The 18,836-nt window shown below is 41.2% G+C and overlaps 1 protein-coding gene across 7 annotated transcripts in view; it reads right to left on the reverse strand.

The window, feature by feature from the left end:
- Positions 1-3,994: 3,994 nt before the first annotated feature.
- The window catches only part of LOC147888209 (uncharacterized), a 97,894-nt gene continuing 83,052 nt past the window's right edge, over positions 3,995-18,836 (reverse strand). The window contains exons 8-13 of one of the 7 annotated variants that reach the window (XM_087393321.1): positions 18,315-18,411; positions 18,099-18,186; positions 17,253-17,358; positions 17,059-17,151; positions 4,914-5,319; positions 3,995-4,696 (exon numbers count right to left, since the gene is read on the reverse strand). In XM_087393321.1, coding sequence (XP_087249447.1) covers positions 4,927-5,319; positions 17,059-17,151; positions 17,253-17,358; positions 18,099-18,186; positions 18,315-18,411 — 777 coding nt within the window. In that variant the 3' untranslated portion in view covers positions 3,995-4,696; positions 4,914-4,926. Of the gene's footprint in view, positions 4,785-4,913; positions 5,320-12,810; positions 13,165-17,058; positions 17,152-17,252; positions 17,359-18,098; positions 18,187-18,314; positions 18,412-18,836 lie in introns of those variants that run through there. The other 6 variants (XM_087393320.1, XM_087393319.1, XM_087393323.1 and 3 more) reach the window with 6 other exon arrangements.

Genomic DNA, 18,836 nt, shown 5'->3' on the forward strand with positions numbered 1-18,836 from the left:
AAATAAGCTATTTCTAACAATGATTTAAGAAACTACGAGAAGATGAACTAAAAAAGATGCTAGCAAAGAGTTGTGATCAACTACAAAAAATCAAGTCTACATAAGCTATGATAAAAGTTAAAAATGAACAATGATCTCTACTAGAGTATGCCCAATATTGATGATTTCTAGTATAGGAGGCTAACAAAAAAAAACGATAATTTTTGGGCGGATTATATTTTGAACTCTGAAAAGGTCACAGGCCAACAACAATTGAAGCTCCAAAGCTTGTTTGGTGAGCAAAGCTAGCTACTCTACACCAAATGAATAGCCTCCCTATTTCAAGCTAAAAGCTTATAGCTTCTTAATATTATTTAAAAGCTCTAAAAGAAACTTGACGGTATGATAGAATTTCGTTCGCCTAAAAAGCAAGTCGTCCAATGGATTTAGCTCGTGCTGCTAAATGCCCATAACCTAGTTTTGCCTTTTCATAAGAAGCATTTGCAAATTCAGCTTTTTTCAACCAAATCAAGGCACCCGCTTTTCAAAACCAACCTCCCTAGAGCCAATTATGCACCGGCTATATTGTGATTTCATGATTTCACATAGTGTAAGGCATCCAAGGAGATCAAGGTTTCCCTAATTGAGTGGTTGTGGAAGTATGTTGGCTTCCTTAAAAAGATGCAAGTGTTGCAAAAATAGCTCTCACTCTGTGTTAGAAGGTCCAATTGCACTCGTACTCACTAAGCTTGTTTGAACCTGAACACAAGTTTCCCAACATCCAACATTGGTATGAGATGCCAGTGATTCAACTCTCTATGCCTATGCAAACAATTACCAAGATAACAATCGTTCCTATTCAAGATTAATTGTATACTTATGCACAATAGCCATATTATAGAAAAGTCTCAGATTATTAAACAATCTTGATATTGAGAATGAATCACAATCTCCGCTATTAATATATTCCCTCATTACTCCCACCAAAAACACATTGTTATTTGATTTGCCTAAACAATTGCCACCAACCACAACTATGGCCTAGAAGAGCCGCACTTTCTATAAGATCCATAGTTCGATCTTCTTTTCTTTACTATCACATGTACACTAGCATGCCAAAATACTTCCACCAACCTAGGTAGACTTCCTTTCCTATTGCAATCCTAAATACTACATAAACAATTCCTCCTACCAACACAATTCTTTCATAACAAAATTGCTCCGAGTACCAACTTGCTACTCAAATAGCAATTTTTTGACTTACGCGTCAAATTCAATTATTTGGTTAGCATGCTTCTTGGCCTATTTCAAGTCAAATAAGAATTCTCACTCTACTCCATTTTCAAACAATCTAGAGATTAAAACCCAAATTATTTTTGGTACACCCTGACTATCAAACAATTCAAGAAAACAAGAGTCTCATACAATATTAGGCCCCAAATTATTTTTTATACAACCTGACTATCGAACAATTCAAGTAAACAAGAGTCTCATACAAATATCAGTGATCGTGTGCGCCTATTCAATTAATTACTGAACTTATGTTTCTCCATGGAGGCTTAATTAACCTATGTTTCTCTATGGCTTAGTTTATTTATGAATTAATTAACCTATGTTTCTCTATGGCTTAATTTATTTATGCATTAATTAACCTATGTTTCTCTATGGCTTAATTTATTTACGAATTAATTAACCTATGTTTCTCTATGGCTTAATTTATTTATGCATTAATTAACCTATGTTTCTCCATGGCTTTATTTATTTATGCATTAATTGACCTATGCCTAAGAGGGGCTTCCCCAAATGTTCAAGAAAAGATTCCAACCCAAAACCTTGTTTATCCCACGCATGAGCCCTGCCACTAAGCTATAGAGTGCTATAAGGGCTCCCTTTTGTTATAATAGTATTGTAAATGCTCTCTCATCCCCCTCCCCCTTGGGATGTCGTTTCCTCTTTAATTGCCTTCCCCCTCCCCAATCTCAAGTCCCACTCTCTTTAATGCCCCTCCCCCCTTTACTTAATTTAAACTCTCCCCCTCCTCTCATAAGAGAATAATTAATGTGCCTCCCCCTCCCCCCTTTATCCCTAATATTTTTCCATATACCACTCCCCCCCCACCACACGAGACTAATTAATTAATAGGTGCTTTTTATCGACTAGGGGGCCCTATTTAGGCCCCATACCCAGAGCTATTGAATTGTTGGATCCACCAAAATATAATGAATAGCACACAAACATAGGTAACAAAGTCCGTCAGAGTGCACCAATGAACTCACATCATAGAGGAAGGCCTTGTACCTTGAACTACCATGAGCCTAACGTCTAGACCACTAAGGAACCTAGTCCACAAGGTGGTCAACCACCAAATGTCCTTTTTATCAAGCTACTACTGTCACGGAATAGGTCCATATTAGAGAGCTGCCTCTCCCAAGGTGTCTAGACAATGAGCCCTAGCTCGGCTATCTTAAGCATCTACAAGAGTTATGCCCTAGTACCATACTTTTTTGTAAAAGCCGCATTTTTCCTAAATTGCCCTTGCTTTTCTCCAACTCGTTCCATAAGGTCTAAATCTTATCCACCTTAACTCCAACCCTTCTTCTCTTGGAATACCTCTTTCCATAAAAAGCTAAATTAGCCTACTCTTTGGTCTAATCCCCCTTAGCTCCATCCTTACCCTTAGCCTATTCCTAGCCCTCAATTAGATTGTACCTTAACCCTCACCCTCTACCAATACTAGGGCTCAACCTTTTCTCTTGAAATAACACTTTCCATAATATCCTGGTCTAATCCCCTTAGCTCCATCCTTAACCTTAGGCTATTCCTAGCCCTCGATTAGATTGCGCCTTAACCCTCACCCTTACCAATACTAGGGTAGCCATGTCTCAACCTTGGCTATTGCCAATCCCCAAGTTTAGAGAGTTAGCAAAGTCTATATTTAGACCTTGAATTTCGCTAGTTGAGCCTTGTTTAGTCCCATCGCGGACATAGCAACAAGAATGTGAGAGCAAAGGTGGAGACATGTCAAATGAAGAGTTCGAATTTCCTTGCTCATTTTCCTTCCTTAAAATGAGATGGCCATATCAACTATGCCTTCTATCCAACATAGACATGCATAGGTGTATTTAATCACAGATTTAAAATCCTGATAATTTAATTGTGTGGTGTGGACATGAAAACTCAATTGTTTATTGGTGGTCGGTGACAATGGGTTGTTTCAAAAGGAGCATGTTGGTTGGTGAAGAGTTGTCAAAAAGATTTGGTTGTTCGTTAATTGGGTTATGTCTCAATAAAGAATGACTTGTCATCATGCCCATGCCACACACAATGAAATTTGTATGCAAGGTAGAGAAATGGAGAGGGCATTAACAACTTTCCATATTATCGATTTGTAAATATCCATATACCATCCAACCCATATTCGAAACAACAATTGTAAGTGAAAAGCAAGCCAAACTATACAAGAATAATTGTGACTTCTAAGGAAAATTGAACTCTCTAGGAAAAATAATCTTCATAATCTTTAAAACTATGATACACCTAACTAAAGCTAAAACACTGTAGAAAAGAGCAGGTGTCATGGGCATCTTCAATGCTCATGCAAGCAAAGACCTATGGGAGATTTCTTGTTGGCCCAAGGTGCTGGGACAAACGATCCCCAACAAGACCTTCAAAGAAATCTATGCTAGCCTTCTTTAATATAACATTAATACAAACTTTATAAACCAGTTCACCAGACATGTATTTATAAATTGAGACCTTTGGAACATCTAGATCACGAAGTAATAGATTACAGGAAATTACTGCAAGCACTATGGGCACTAGGAAAAAACAGTCATGGACTGACAGGCATGATGAAGTCCGGCATTTATTGACTCTATAATATTTTTAACTGAACATACTCTATCGAAAAGCTTCATCTAGATTTTGACTGCTGTTTCCAGATTACTACTTTATCATACACGTCATAACTGATCAGAAAATTGGTCGTCGTTCTTTTCTGAGAATTGCATTTTCATATGACCACAGCTGAAAGGGACAAAAGGATATGCATTGTTGTCAAAAAGGCGTCAAAGAATATGCATAGGATTTCGCTAGAAGAGCTGTGCTTGACACAGCAGAACACCAGAAAAAAGTCGATTAAAAATAGGTTCACTACAGCCGTGAGTAAGCGTTTCCCATCACATCTCCAGCAACTGATTTTATGTCATTGAGCATTGCAAACTCAAAAATACCTCAGACTCTTGAGCACAAACATTTACTTGAGTTGTTTTTTATATGGCTCAAACTTCATTGCAAGACACAGAACCTGTCTATTTGTACACATGTTACTATTCCTCTTAAGCTCCTTTTGATTGTTCATGACTTGTGCCGTCTCCTATAAGTGAATAAATTACCAATCCAGAAAATTGGTGAGGAGATGCCCTTTACAACTGGCTGTTCTTTAATGAAACTAACATTTACCTCATCAATTAGAGCAATAAATGCCCGCTCCCACAACACAGTGAGAATTGAAGATATAAAAGTGAGCACATTACATCACTTTCTCAACCTTAACTTCTGGAACAAAAGTTCTCTCGAAACATCTCTGTAGTACTGCCATTCCGTTTGTAAAGAAAACTAAAGCGGACTGTCTCCAATGATAGAGAAGATTGGCACCTGCATCTGAGATGCAGCAGGCTCAATCACACAGGAGTAGCCCGATGAACTGCCAAAAGATCTGGACCACAAGCCCGCTTGTCAAATGTATCTCCATTGTCTGTGGGACAGGTATCCCTATGTCACAACAACAGCAAGAGAGCCGTACCCTGAAAAAGTGCTTACAATTGGAAATGTGTGAGATCGAGCAAGAAAGCCAAACAAAGTAATAAAAAAAAGATTGGTATTGAATGCCACCCTAATTTAGCGTGCAAGCAGGCGATTGGCAACACTCATACCTAGGAACATAGATCATTGTTTTTGATGGCTGCTGCCCATCTTGTGGCTGATCAGAAAGTCGTCTTTAGTATTGCCAACAACTTTATCTTGAATTCTTGTGGGGCTCTCTGGTCTCACCCAAACCTTGACATGCCCTTCATGACAAACAGTTAGGATCGCATCCTTTGTAAAGAGTAATCCTGACAATGGTTCCACATGCACACGATGAGACACAACTGGAGCCAACTTTGGAACTTCACGTCTTACAGGAGCCCCTTGCAGGGCTCCCACTGAATGTGCAGTGTCCCATCGAGCAGACTGCCCACTTCCACTGCTGAATGTGGGTGAACCCCCTAAAGGAGCTAACCTTCTTAGCGGCATGACCACTTCATCCATTGACAGGTCCCATAGAAGCAGTTGTGTATCCTGATCAATGAAAGAATAACCCAATAATGTGGATTATAACCTTATTTGCCTGCTTATTTTATATCGACCCAGTAAAAACATCTAGAACAAAGAACATATATAACAGGTAGGAATGAAATAATCAGACAAAGGCACTCCAGCAATGGGATGGAATTCCCAACATGAGGATGGATGTCTAAAGTGCACTTAAAAGGCGTATCTTCATGTCAAGACCCCTCAGAGAATTGGTAGTAGTTGTAAAAATCCTTCCCAACTCTCATAGAAAAGGCAAAAGGAGGGGGTACTACAACAGGTTACAGCACAGAAGCTGGGTAGATAATCAAGCTGCACTACTCTTAGGCTTCCCAAACATTGCTAGAAGAAACAATGTTCAATTATCAAAGCAGGATGGTTGGGTGTTGTGGATTGTGTAACATGGGAGGCACAAAACAACATAAATGGTGTTGACCATCAGTGTGTTCAGAATTGTATCAACTACAAATTAAACAGGCATCATGCCTAAGATTTCAAGAGGCTGGAAGCCCTTGTACAACTTTATGGCTCCATGAAAGCAAACTTAGATGTGAACCAATGCTTTAACCTACAAAAATAATGATGGCATCTATGATTGTGTTGCTTTAAGGGAGCCTGGGGTGCGAAAAAATCCATGGAAATGTCAGCTTCCATCAAAACAAATTTCATACTAGAACTTTTTGGTCCACAAATATTGCTTTAAGACAAAAGGACATTTTAGCATTAAATGTATGTTTGCCAATTGGGAGACAATAACTAGACTTATTTGAGTAAAGTACTCTAGATTGATGGACTATCAATATCAAGAAACACATTTATATTTAACGACTATTAGTTTCTAGGAGTCAATGGTCTAATGCTTGACATATGAGCATATCTTCCAGTGTTCATAAAGTAGCTTATGCAACCAAGCTACCTCACATGTCGACTGATAGCGTCGGCAACGGGGTTGTTTTTACCAAAAACGTACTCGATCATTCCTCTCAACTACTAGAATATCTAGCTCCACCGTTGCTACCGATTGCTCCATTGTGAACGAGGCATTGTCTGAAGCCACTTAAGGGCTTAGTGATCTAGCTTAACCGTGAAAGTCCGTCCGTATAGGAAAGGCTTCCAATGTTTTAATGCTTGGATGACATCGAGGAACTCTTTATCATAAACTGAATAGTTCTTTTCGGAATCGTTAAGCTTTCTATTGTAATATGCCATGGGCCTATCTTCTTACTATAAAATTGCCCCGATGGCGACATTGCTAGCGTCTGTGATTACCAGAAATGGATCATCCCAAGAGGCGATCTTCATAACTGGTGCTGTCGTGGTCAGCCGTTGCAAGGAGGCCTGCAAAGCTCTACCTATGACTTGAACTTTTTGTCTGCGTTTCTTTACCCCCTTAAGGGATGTCAACTTCAAAAATCCGAACTTGATGGCAGCCACTCTTGAGGTCAATCTTTGAGAAAAAATTTGCACCATTGAGTCGTTCCAAGATGTACTCGATGCGGGGCATAGGAAACTTGTTGCTTACTATAAGCTTGTTGAGTGCTATGTAGTCAACACATAGTCGTGCGGACTTACCCTTCTTTGCCACAAGTAGAATGGGTGCAGCAAAAGGCGAAGAAGAAGGTCTAATAAACCTTGCGCGCAGTAATTGAGATAACTGTTGCTCTAACCCCCCTCCATAGACTTGGAAAGTCGATACGGGAACTTAATTGGAGGTGTCGAGTCCGGAAGTAGATCATTGCGATGGTCTTCTGGTCGGTTGGGAGGAAGCTGGGGTGACAGATCATCGCGGAGCATGATGTCTTGGAACTCTTGGAGTAGATCCACCCTTGCTTGCTCCATCGGAGGAGCGGCTTGAACTACAGCGATTTGGCACTCTTGCGGATGGCGCAACTTGCTTGAATATGCGAGATTAACAAAATCTCTGGTATGCTCCGATCACCACGTACTACTGTGGGCTCATGTAAACCTTCCATAATAGTGAAAGTGTCCTTTCGCCAATCATGCGTCGGAACATGCTCATGGAACCACTGAATCCCGAGGATCATGTCGCACCCCATCAAGGGAGTCAAAATAAAATCCCGCGTAAACATGGCGTTTTGAACTAAAAAAGTGAAATGGATGGCTTTATGCATGATGTGTGTGCGCAAGCCGGACGTGAACCCGTCCACTGCTAGCTCGTGAGGCACCAAGGTCCACCCCATTGTCTTGGCAAGTTGGGAGAGATGGCATCTTCAAAACTTCCCATATCGAACAAGACAATATATTGATGCCCATTAGTTGTACCGTACGCCCGAATGAGCGCCTTCTTTTAATCTAACATGTCACCCTCCTTACCTTGAAAGACCACCATGGGAACGGCGTTCAAAGCAAGGAAGACGACATTCGTAGCTCAGGATGGAGGCGGGACTAGAAGAGCCAATACATTGGCGACGGACGACGTAGGCGATTTCGCAGCCTTTTCGGCAAGCCAATTCGGACAATCCTTCTTGCCATGACCAGCAATGTAATGGCAATGAAAGCTGCGATGTTCTTGGTGGTACCACTTCAGCTCCTCGGACTATAGACAGCCTCCCGTAATACCAACTTTAGCCTTCTCATCCGGAGTTATCTTTGGCTTCGACTCCTCACCAGAAGCCTGGCCATCTTTCTTTTGAAACTGGTTGTCCTTCTTATCCTTACCCACTCTGTTGTTTGATTGCTGCAGGGCTTTGGAATCTTTCTACACCTACTTGGGCTTTCTCCCATTTAGCATCATCTCCTGATTCTGTGTGAGAGTCAGCACCCACTGGTAATCCGACGGGTCGAAGTTCGGAATGGTATAACAGATATTGGTGTCCAATCCTCGGATGAATTGCTTCATCTTGGCATTGTCCGTCGCGCCCAACTGCTATGCCAACGTGATGACCTTGTTATTGTATGTCAACACAGGCAAGCCATTCTCGGAGAGACGAGAAAACTCATCCTCCAGGTTAAGCATATATTGAGGTAGGAGAAAATGAGCTTTGAGGTCGGCCACAAACGTTGCCCAAACGATATTTGTCTTAAACGTTGTTGGATCAGTATGCTTACTAGCCCAATGTTGCCACCAGGTCACTGCCTCACACGTAAGATGAGGGGTTGCCAGGTGGACTTTGTCTTGCTCATCTTGAATCTACGCTAACGGAAAATGAGCTACAAACTGATGAATAAATTGCAAAATTGCTGAATGGTCACACTTACCATCATACTTAACGAAATTTGAACTGGACCGAGTGAGTGGTGTTACCTTTATGGATGACAAAGCTGTGGCAGTGACGGCTACTACGCTCAAACTTCTATATAGCGGCTAGTATTTGTTTGTGTTGAAGAAGCATCACCTCTCGATCTAGCTTTTGTTGCCTCTCTGCCTAGGCGAGCTCTGCATGTCACAGTGCCTCCTCATTTTTGTATTCCTCACACATCGACAAGAGCAGTTTTTCTAAATCTCTGGTTTCTCTTTCTTCCAGTGGCTTTTCTACTTCTTTTTCCTTCAGACGTTGTTTTGTGTGGTCCAGCTGTCTTCTGCTTTCTTCTAGCTGGGATGAATGTTCTTCCAGTTCCTGTAGGAGGACCCGATTTTGCTCTAGAAGGTTCGCCATCACTTCTTCAGCACTTGCCGGAAGCGGATCTTGTTGGTAGTTTTTCTCCTCTTCAAAGTCTTCAAGGGTGACTCCTTTTTCTGACCCTTCCATGGCGCTTGATCGTGTGACCTCTCCGGATATCGACGCAATCATACACTCGCAGTAGTCACACTGGATAGAGACCGAAGCTCTGATACCAATGTAACATGCAACGGTAATCTAATCGTGTAATTCACAGCAAGACCTTTAAACCTTTAGCGAGAAATTAGTGTAATCCACCATAGAGGGAGATGAGGGTAGAGAGAGAATAGAGTCGACAACCGATTGGGTCCATGTACTCACTGATGGTCCCCTCCCCCAATCAAGGGAGAATTTGCTTTATACTTGGAGAACTGAGAAATACAAAGAACACTCTTCAAGAGAGCATGGAAAACGCGCTTCTAAAGAGCTCACTGTGCACACGTATAGAAGACCCAAAGACCTGAGAGGCAACACCGACCAATACCGAGACTTGATGCTGTCCACACTAACGATGTAAGATGCTTCTGCAAGGCAAGGGAGAGGTTTATGCTAGCCTCGCCATTGCTTGTTAGCCACAACCAGCCTTGCAATAGGCCTTCCAATTCACAATCCTACTTACCAATCGCGCCATCTGTTGTACCATTGCGCCAACCATCTCGAGGTGCATCAAACATGCAAGTAAAAGCCGACGACCAGGACAAACCATTCTGACCTGCCAGCCCAGCCCAACCCAGATGATCTCGGATCTGTACCTGGAGATCCGCCGCGACGCCCATGAGCCCGCCGCCCCACCTACATCGTCGTCGTAAGTCCTTGGATGTAACATGCAACGGTAATTTGATTGTGTAATTCACAGCAAGACCTTCTTTAAACCTTTAGCGAGAAATTAGCGTACCATAGAGAGAGAAAGGAGATGAGGGTTGAGAGAGAATAGAGTCGACAACCAATTGGGTCCCTGTACCCACTGAGGGCCCCCTCCCCCAATCAAGGGAGAATTTGCTTTATACTTGGAGAACTGAGAAATACAAAGAACACTCTTCGAGAGAGCACGAAAGCGTGCTTCTGAAGAGCTCACTGTGCACACATGTATCTGAAGAGCTCACTGTGCACAAGTATAGAAGACCCAAAGACCTGAGAGGCAACGCCGACCAATACCGAGACCTTAAAACTGTCCACACTGACGATGTAGGACACTTCTGCAAAGCAGGGAGAGGTTTGTGCTGTCCACCGGAATGCAGGGTTACTACATGAGTGAGAGAGTGAAATATAGGAGTAATAGATCCTAAAAGAGAGCTGAGAGATGAATGAAGTATAGAGCTGAGAGTGAGCTGTGTAAGACTGAATAAGATAACTGAAAAGAGCTGCTGAAACAGACCCCAAACCTTACTCCGCTCGCTGTCCCGACTCCCCAGCCGTCCGATGCGCTGTGTGAACTGATGCCAAAGGATGAGGCTGGTCAAAGGGCCACTGTGGGTGAGTGTCAAGCTGTCCAGAGGGGGCTGAGGAGGAGCTGTAGGAGGCTGAAGATATGAGGGAGCTGAATGAGGAAGGAGGGAAGGGGCTCCCCCTTAAATAGGGGGCTGGGGCTGAGCCAACCTCATATATTGTTACTGTTTCCAAGTAGTGTGAACCTCTTCTTGGGATTGCTTTGGAAAGAACTCTACTAAGATAGATTCCATTCGCTGCACAAGTGCTCCCAATTCTCAAGGTCTTCTTCCTACCAAACACTTACCGTGCTGGTCAGACATAAACTAACTTTCCAAAAGGATATATAACTGACAGATAACTGTAAAACTATGTCAATTTAGCCATAATAATCCATGAGAAACCGTAAGAATTCTTGTATAGAACAAATCCCAATGGAAATTATTGAATAACAAAATCCTGAATAAACTACTGGGTCAATAATGACCATAAAATGCTGCCATATTGAGAGCTGGTACTTGAGCATGTCATGCTCTATAAGAAAACAACAAAACTGAATATCATAACTGAAACTCCTCTGGAACTGAGATAATATAACTTGAAACTGAAATACTTGGTCAATAATGACCACATGGAATTCTGCCAGGATACTTGATCATCTCATCCTCCATAAGAACATAACTGATTATCATGACTAGTTATCATAACTCAATTCCCTAGTTGAAGATCATAAAATCAGGTGCATGACTATCAACTTGCCAACTTTGAACATACTATCCTCAAATAGGGTCTGATCTTGAATCTGTCATCGATCTAAGTCTTCAATTCATAAAAGATGTACAAGTAGTCTCTCACACTTCCCCTCTTTGGCATAAGCTGCTCAAACCCATAAACTGGATATAATAACTTTGAGAGTCTTATGTCCTAGTACTATGTATACAAAAGTCTGATGAGACCAAACAAATAGTCCATAGCCTAGACCACATATAGGTCACAGAAAATTGGTTCCATTATAGAGACTATATCACTCGTGTACAATAACTTGGAATCCTCCAAAACTGAAATATAACTCTAAATAACTAGCTTGTCCCATCAAGGAATATTTTAGGACCACATATGTATGTATAAGAAATTATGTGTGCTTTTGATTCCTGAAACAATCAAGGAAACAACACACTTCTTTCCTTGTAATAATATACAAGGGTTAGATCTTTAAATAAAGATAAATCAAACTTCAAAATCATGAAAGAAATACTTAGCTTTAGATTTCCCATAACATCTCTGAAAGCACTTAATCCAACGACAAGCTTTCACTAAGAAGTGTTCTTTCTTGCTTTTGCCCATTCAGCCAATAGTTCTCGATAGGAATCCTCCCCTTCATGTTGCAATCTTGCTTAGGCGCTTGTACTTGTGAGGGCTGAGAGGCCGCGACCATGTTGAGAAAAACGAATAGCAACTGCTGCTTTTCATTGCTTTTTTTTTCTTTTACTACTTTTACGCCGTTTTGCATAAAAGAAGGCCGCGTGTGCACAAAAAGTGGTTGCTTTTTGTGAAAAGCGGGTGCTTTTTTGGGAGAAACATATGCTTTTTTTTTGCTAGGAGAATGTTGAGCAAGAGATTGGAAGCACATCACCAAAGATGACGATAGGATGAACGCCTTTCCCACTTGATAGATCACAAAAAAGAGAACAGCCCAAGAGATAGGGCGATAGAGAGAGAAGAGACATCTGGCGGCCAAGACGAATTTGTGCCTCCTGAAAGATGCACCTCAGCTCCTCCTAGTGTCACAACGAGCCTCCAAACACGAGTGCCCCACGTTCCTCAATGTGTATTACTTCACAAACAAGAGCGCCCCACCTTCTCAAGCAAGAATCAGGGCACAATTGGTGCACCTCACCTTGATTCACAGCTCTGTGCTAGCCTTGGACGTTTCCAGCAAGGAACGTGAAAATCGTATGCTCTAATACCACTATAACCAAAGTTTAAGATAATTGAAAATACTTTAGCAATAAAATCACTGCTAATGACACTTTTGAGCAGTTTGCAACACACAACAGCTTCTAGAACAAATCGCAATATGACTCTACTCCCTGGAATAGCTTGTAGAGGATCCCCCCTAGACCAAATCGCAGCAGTGCTAGGCTCCTTGGAATCAATTCGCAGCGGGTCTGGGTGCTTTGGAGTCAATTCGCAGCATCTTTGGGCACCACGTAGGCCTGGAAACCCTAATCGCAGCAAGTAGATGATCTTCCAGAAGGGCTGGGAACTGGATTGCTGCAGCTGCACTCTTTCCAGGCACTTGTACGCCTCAGAGAGTGGAAGATATGATGCTGGAATGAATCGCAACTCAGCCTAGGAGGAGTGAAACTGAATCGCAGCAATAGAAAGAGGGGTCTGGGAGAGAGAAAGAATACAAGACACCACACTAGGGCCCAGAAATAAGGGCTGGACCCCCCGAAGGTCTTTATTGCAATAGAATAATCTTTGTACAACTGTCTCATGAAAGAGCATCAAAGTACAATCTTGAATGAAACTGGGAGGTCAGGGGCCTTTCTTTTATAGACTAGGCCTAGCAAAAAGCTAGAGCCTGCTTTCTAAAAGCTACTTTCACCAAAAAAAAACCAAGCTTTTAGGATTTCTTTTTTAAATCCGGTGCTTTTGGTGCCTTTTTAATCTCGTGGGCCCTCCTTTCAAAGAGGCGCCCCCCTTGTCTGCTTTTAGGCCTTATGGGACCTGCTTTTTGTGCTTTTCTCCCCACTCTTGGTTTCTTTTTGCACTCTCTTAGGTCCTACACATTGCACAAACAAGTTCCAACACTTTAACACATTAGAGGTTAGCAAAATGCATGCATTCCTAGTTCTTGGACTAATCCTAGTCCCTTGTGGGCGTCCCCACAGTTCTCTTTTACCAATGCAAAGCAAAAGTAAAAACAGTAAACTTATTCTAGTTAACCAAAGTCAACTTTCTTGACCATCGCCAATGCAATAAAGATTCCTCTTTATGTCTTGGGAGAAGTACCAATTTGGTGATACCTCTCCATCACTTTTTCAGCTGTGAGAAAGGCAGGAATTGACAGAAATTCAAATCACGTGCATGCATTTGGCACAATGGGACAGCAAGAAAGCTTTATCACTATCCCGTATGGAGCTTGCTCTAACGGTTTTCTTTAATACTTAATAGAAGTCTCTTTTTGGAAAAAAAAAAAAGAAAGCTTTATCACATACCATGGGTGAGTCAAATGCATATGGAGGAAGTTTTGGGCAGCTTACTCTACAGGTTGCAAAAGGCATAGGGCACTTGTAGGATGATTCATAGCCAAATGGAATACTTTTGATAACCAACCACAATATGTTGTACCCCATTACATTGGATGTGTTGCATCATGTATTCTCTCCTTTTGGGCATCAGATTTGCCTCGCAGGCTAGTGCATTGCAAGCACAAAACACCTTGCATAGTCAGGATATATGTGACGGTGGTTCTACCTTACATATTCAACCGTTAGAACTGAAAGAGATGGGAAGCCATCAAGTTGAAATGCACTTTGCCTCACAGGCTAGTGCATTGCAAGCACAAAACACCTTGCATAGTCAGGATATATGTGACGGTGGTTTTACCTTACATATTCAACCGTTAGAACTGAAAGAGATGGGAAGCCATCACGCAGCCAACTACTGTTAAAGCTATGATGCCTAGAGCAATTATGAGACACTCAGAAGGCCTATGAAAATATATGCCAAACTACCAAGGAAAATGCATTTCTACCAATACTTGTAAGGAAGTCCAGCCATGTTATGCCACTCCCTGGAATGTAGCCAAACCATGCTTCAGAGCCATTGATGATGCCTTTGGATGCAGGACCATATTTTTGTGGTTGCCTAGTGATTCCATCTACAACTAGGATGATTCTCCTACACACTAGCCACCCTGTGTTTTCTCAATTCCTATAGAAGGCCAATAGCATTTGCCAACCAACCCCATCCCTTGGTTGTGAGTAATTCCCATGGACAACATGAGATTCTGGCCGGTGGACAACATGAGATTCTGGCCACCTTATAGTAGCAATACATCACGGCACCAAGGGGAGGCGTTGAGAGTTGTGGTGCCATAAGCACAAGAATAGATCCAAGGCATGAGTAAAGGTATGAAGAAAGAGCATGCAGCCACATGACAAGGAGAAAAGCAATGCAGTTATGTACTCCATTCCTATAACAGGGAAGGGAAGTCATTTTCATGCAATAAAAAGCAAGTCTCTTTATGAGTATAAGTCTAAATCTTGTAACCTAATCCACAATGACCAAAAAATGTGTGTTTCGTCAGATTGAAACACAACAAAACATTTATAGCAAACAAGTTTCTATGAAACGTGAGAAATGTGGCACTTCCAGAAAAAATGTTAGTTACAACATGCATTCTTTGTGTGTGTGCTGTGTTTCGTCAGATCAAAACGCAACAAAACATGACTATGAAACATGCAAATGTGGCACTTCTAGACAAAACGTCATTTTTGTAATTTAAAAACATGCATTTTTCTATAGGCTTTTCTTTGTTGGCTTTTTGTTTCGTTCGTTCGTTCGTGCGTGCGTGCATGCGCGCGCGCGCGCGTGTGTGTGTGTGAGTGCTGTGTTTTCCTCTCCCCTTGCTGTTCAACATCCCATCAAAGCTTACAATCTTATGAAAATGGGTATCCGGTTCATTGATGACGTGGTAGATATGCAAGGAAATCTCCCTTTTCCAGTAGCATGTCGACAATACAATCTGGGCATGCATCATAGACCCATTTGGAAAGCTATTGCTGATCTCTTACTCCCTCTGGTTCCGATTCCGACATTGAATGTCAGAGACAGGCTTCAAGATTGGCACCTTCAGTCTTCAAATACAAGCATATCCTCAAGGCCTTTGCATTTATTGACTTCTATACAGGCTTATCGATTGATATTACCTCCTCCCTGGATTGCCCATCATGCTAATTCTCTATGGCATATGAACAAGTCATTAGCCTGGTGGAAAGGAAAAGTGCAATTGATATGGAAGTTGAAAATGCCATTGAAGCAACAACTCTTTTTATGGAGATGTCTTGTTGGTATTCTTCCAATAGGGGTGAAATTGGCTCAAAGACGGATAGCTTCACCAATTTGTCCAAGATGTCACCTTTCATCTGAGAGTATTCCGCATTTACTGTGGTTTTGTTCATATTCCAGAGACCTTCTAGACAAAATCTCCTATTTCTTATCTCTCAGATTTCCAGCACACAGATTCTACAGGTTTTTCTGGATGCATGGCAAACTATCAGCTTCTTTGTCACAGTATTCTCTTTTCTTCCACTGGATCAGATACTAGGCCTTATGGACCCTCTGGCTGCAGCGCAATCAAGCATATCTGAATTCTCCCCTTCAGCATCCATATGAGTTCTTCCGAGCCTCATTGCGGCAGTCTTTATATGATGCCTTACATGAGGAAGATTTGGATGTTTCTTCTATTCAGCTTTTCTTTTACTGCTTCTGATGGATAGGGCTTTGGCTCTCTTTTGAGCTCTGCCCAGATGTAAATGAATGTTTCATAATATAAGTATATTGGTTTCACCAAAAAAAAAAAAGTGTGTGTGTGAGAGAGAGAGAGGGATCTATTTTTCATGTGGGTTTGTTATTGGTCACTCTGCACTATATGGAAGGACAGAAACCATGCAATCTTTCAAGAGTCTCCTTCTATGTTTTGCTTTTTCCGGATGTCACTTAGGCAATCTTTTTATGATTGCATGTCTTGGATTATACTGTCTATTTGTCCTATAATGAAATTTTCTCATCTTGTAATTGCTGTTCTCCATTTATGTATCAAATATTTTATGTACTTTATATATTAAGTATTTTCAATATATGACTAGAGTGTGTTTCTAGGCGAACCTGGAATCTAAATCTTGAAACACTTCTAAATAAAACGTACCAAATGCGTTTCTCAAACCGTTTCTGGTAACACTGACCTAATTGAACTTGAGTTTATGCTTATCTAGTCTAGCTCTTCATCATGTGTGCACTTAGGATTCATCCACCATGATTAGTCTAAGCATTCTATAGATACATTTCAAATGGAACGAAGTGCCTAAGAATTCACAGTTACATAGACCTTTTATGTACTTAGCATAGTGTAGGCTAATGTGCCATAAATGCCACACATCTTCGTGTCACTAGATTTTTTCTTAACAAACTACAAAGGATGTTTTCTTTGTCTTTACTTATTCCACATTTGGGAATAAAAAGAATACACTTGCCACATACTATTTCTAGGATTTCATGGTCTAACTCTAAAAGATAAATTTACAGATAGATAGTCCCACTAGATAGCCCCATCCCTATCAATCAAAGTTGAAAGGTCCAACATTACAATGGAAAGTAACTTTCTAGGATAGCTTTGACCTGTCCCATAAATCATAATGGGCAACCATATAGGAAGCTGAAGATCCACGTTTTGTGTTCATTCCAACAATTGGACATTAAGCAATTCAATGGAGCACTCTTCCATCTCAACTTGTGCTGTATAATTTTAGGGCTTTTTTAATCCAAACTAAACACTTAGTGAACGTAAAATTTAGTGCATGATCATTTCAATGCTTCACTAAAAAATATGCTTAGTGTTTCTTCTAGTTTCTAGCACACTATATTGCATCAATAACATTGAATCACCCAATACCTGTCCAACAGATCCAAATCGATATGTTACAGTGTCTCCAGTGTCGTCCGAAGTAGGAGGCATCCAAAAAGGATCAAATGCAACGCCACTTACCTGCCATAAACAAAACGTTGAATGCTCATATTTTTTAGCATTCAAAGAAACTATATATGAGCATTCAGGTTGTACAAATAAAAAGCTGGCAGAATTCTCACCCAAGAATTATGCCCTTCACCCCATGCTACAACCGCACGATCCTCCATACTCCAAACTTGGACAAGGTCATCCTCACCTCCAGTCAAGACATATTTACTGTCCGGACTGAACAAACAAATCCATGAAAACCATTTGAGTCGTGAGCATGAAACAATTTGCAAATCTCTACTTTCTTACCAAAAAAAAAAAGGCAAACCACCATGTTTTCCCCCATCTCAAAGAGGGTTACCAATGCAAATGAAAGGAGTATCCCAATGTTAAAAAAATGGTGTTAATCTTGTTTTGATTCAAACTCTATATGGGCTAAGAAATAGCAATAGTAGAATAGATCGTTTTGCAATTCATCTTGCACTGCACTTAATAAAGTTGTCCACAATTAGAGAACTATGAATATGGATATTTAAACCATTGGATACTTGAACATGTGACATCACTTATCTTTCAAAGTTTCTCAACACCGGTCAAATGTTTGCACCAAAACTTATAAAAGGTATGCTCTCATCATATGTGCATGTGTTCGAGTACATGCAAGTGCGTGTGTGTGTGCGTCCGTGCCTGTGTGCGCACACGCACGCGCGCGCGCGTGTGTGTGTTATGCCTACGTGCGTCTGTGTGTTATGCCTGCATGTGCTATACATGATCAGAGTTCTCAAACTTGCTATTGCGTATTGCCAAAGTTGATTGAGTCACATTTTCAGAAACTAGAGAATCCTTGACCTATATGAGCTTCTCAAAAATGTATGTGCATGCATGCACATGTTTGCATGTATGCATGTGTGCAATGTTATACAACTTAAGAGATGTTGCTAAGAAGCATCAAAACTATAGAAGAAAGAAAAACATACCTCCATGAACAACAAAGAAGAGCACCAAAGTAGCTTTTGCCTCCACAGATCAGTTGTTCACTTTTGAAGTCAAAAATCCTGAGATAACCTATCAAATTGAAAGCAGTCAAAGATGTTATTCCTCTTCTCTTAATGCATCCGTCCCATACAAAAGCCCAAAAAATTATCTCTAATAGCCAAGAAGTAATGAGCATAAACATTAGATAGCCCCCCCACCATCCCTTCCAACAGTTGCAAGGTATAATCCATCCATCGAAAAGGCAAGGCCATTGATAGAGCCTTGACATATATGCCACCTTGCCAAAGGATTACTCTGCATCAAAAGGATTTCTTCAAAGTTATTAAGCACCATTGGAAGAAGCTGCAATTTTGCCAAAAAGACAACTCATTTTCCTTAATATATATTGCAGTCGTATAGCGAATCCTCCCCCCCCCCCCCCCCCCTCTCTCTCTCTCTCTCTCTCTCTCTCTCTCTCTCTCTCTCTCTCAACAGGTATGAAATGCAGAAATACCTTGGGGATGATATATCACTGTTGAAAAGGCATTTAATGAAATCTTTCTTGAACTAAGGCACAGCTTCAATATTCAATTCACAGCAAATCTGAGCACTTAGCACTTCAACATATGGGCAAGCATGCAGGGATCCTCCAAAGCAGCCACTGCCAAGAGAAATACTTTTTTCAGAGTTTGGAGAGGATCTCCTTTCTTCTCTGAGTCTCCCTCAGGGTTGAGGTGGCA

Source organism: Dipteris shenzhenensis, chromosome 22 (assembly GCF_047967505.1).
Source record: "Dipteris shenzhenensis isolate YYH24624 ecotype China chromosome 22, Dip_SZ_1.0, whole genome shotgun sequence".
Lineage (NCBI taxonomy): Eukaryota > Viridiplantae > Streptophyta > Polypodiopsida > Gleicheniales > Dipteridaceae > Dipteris > Dipteris shenzhenensis.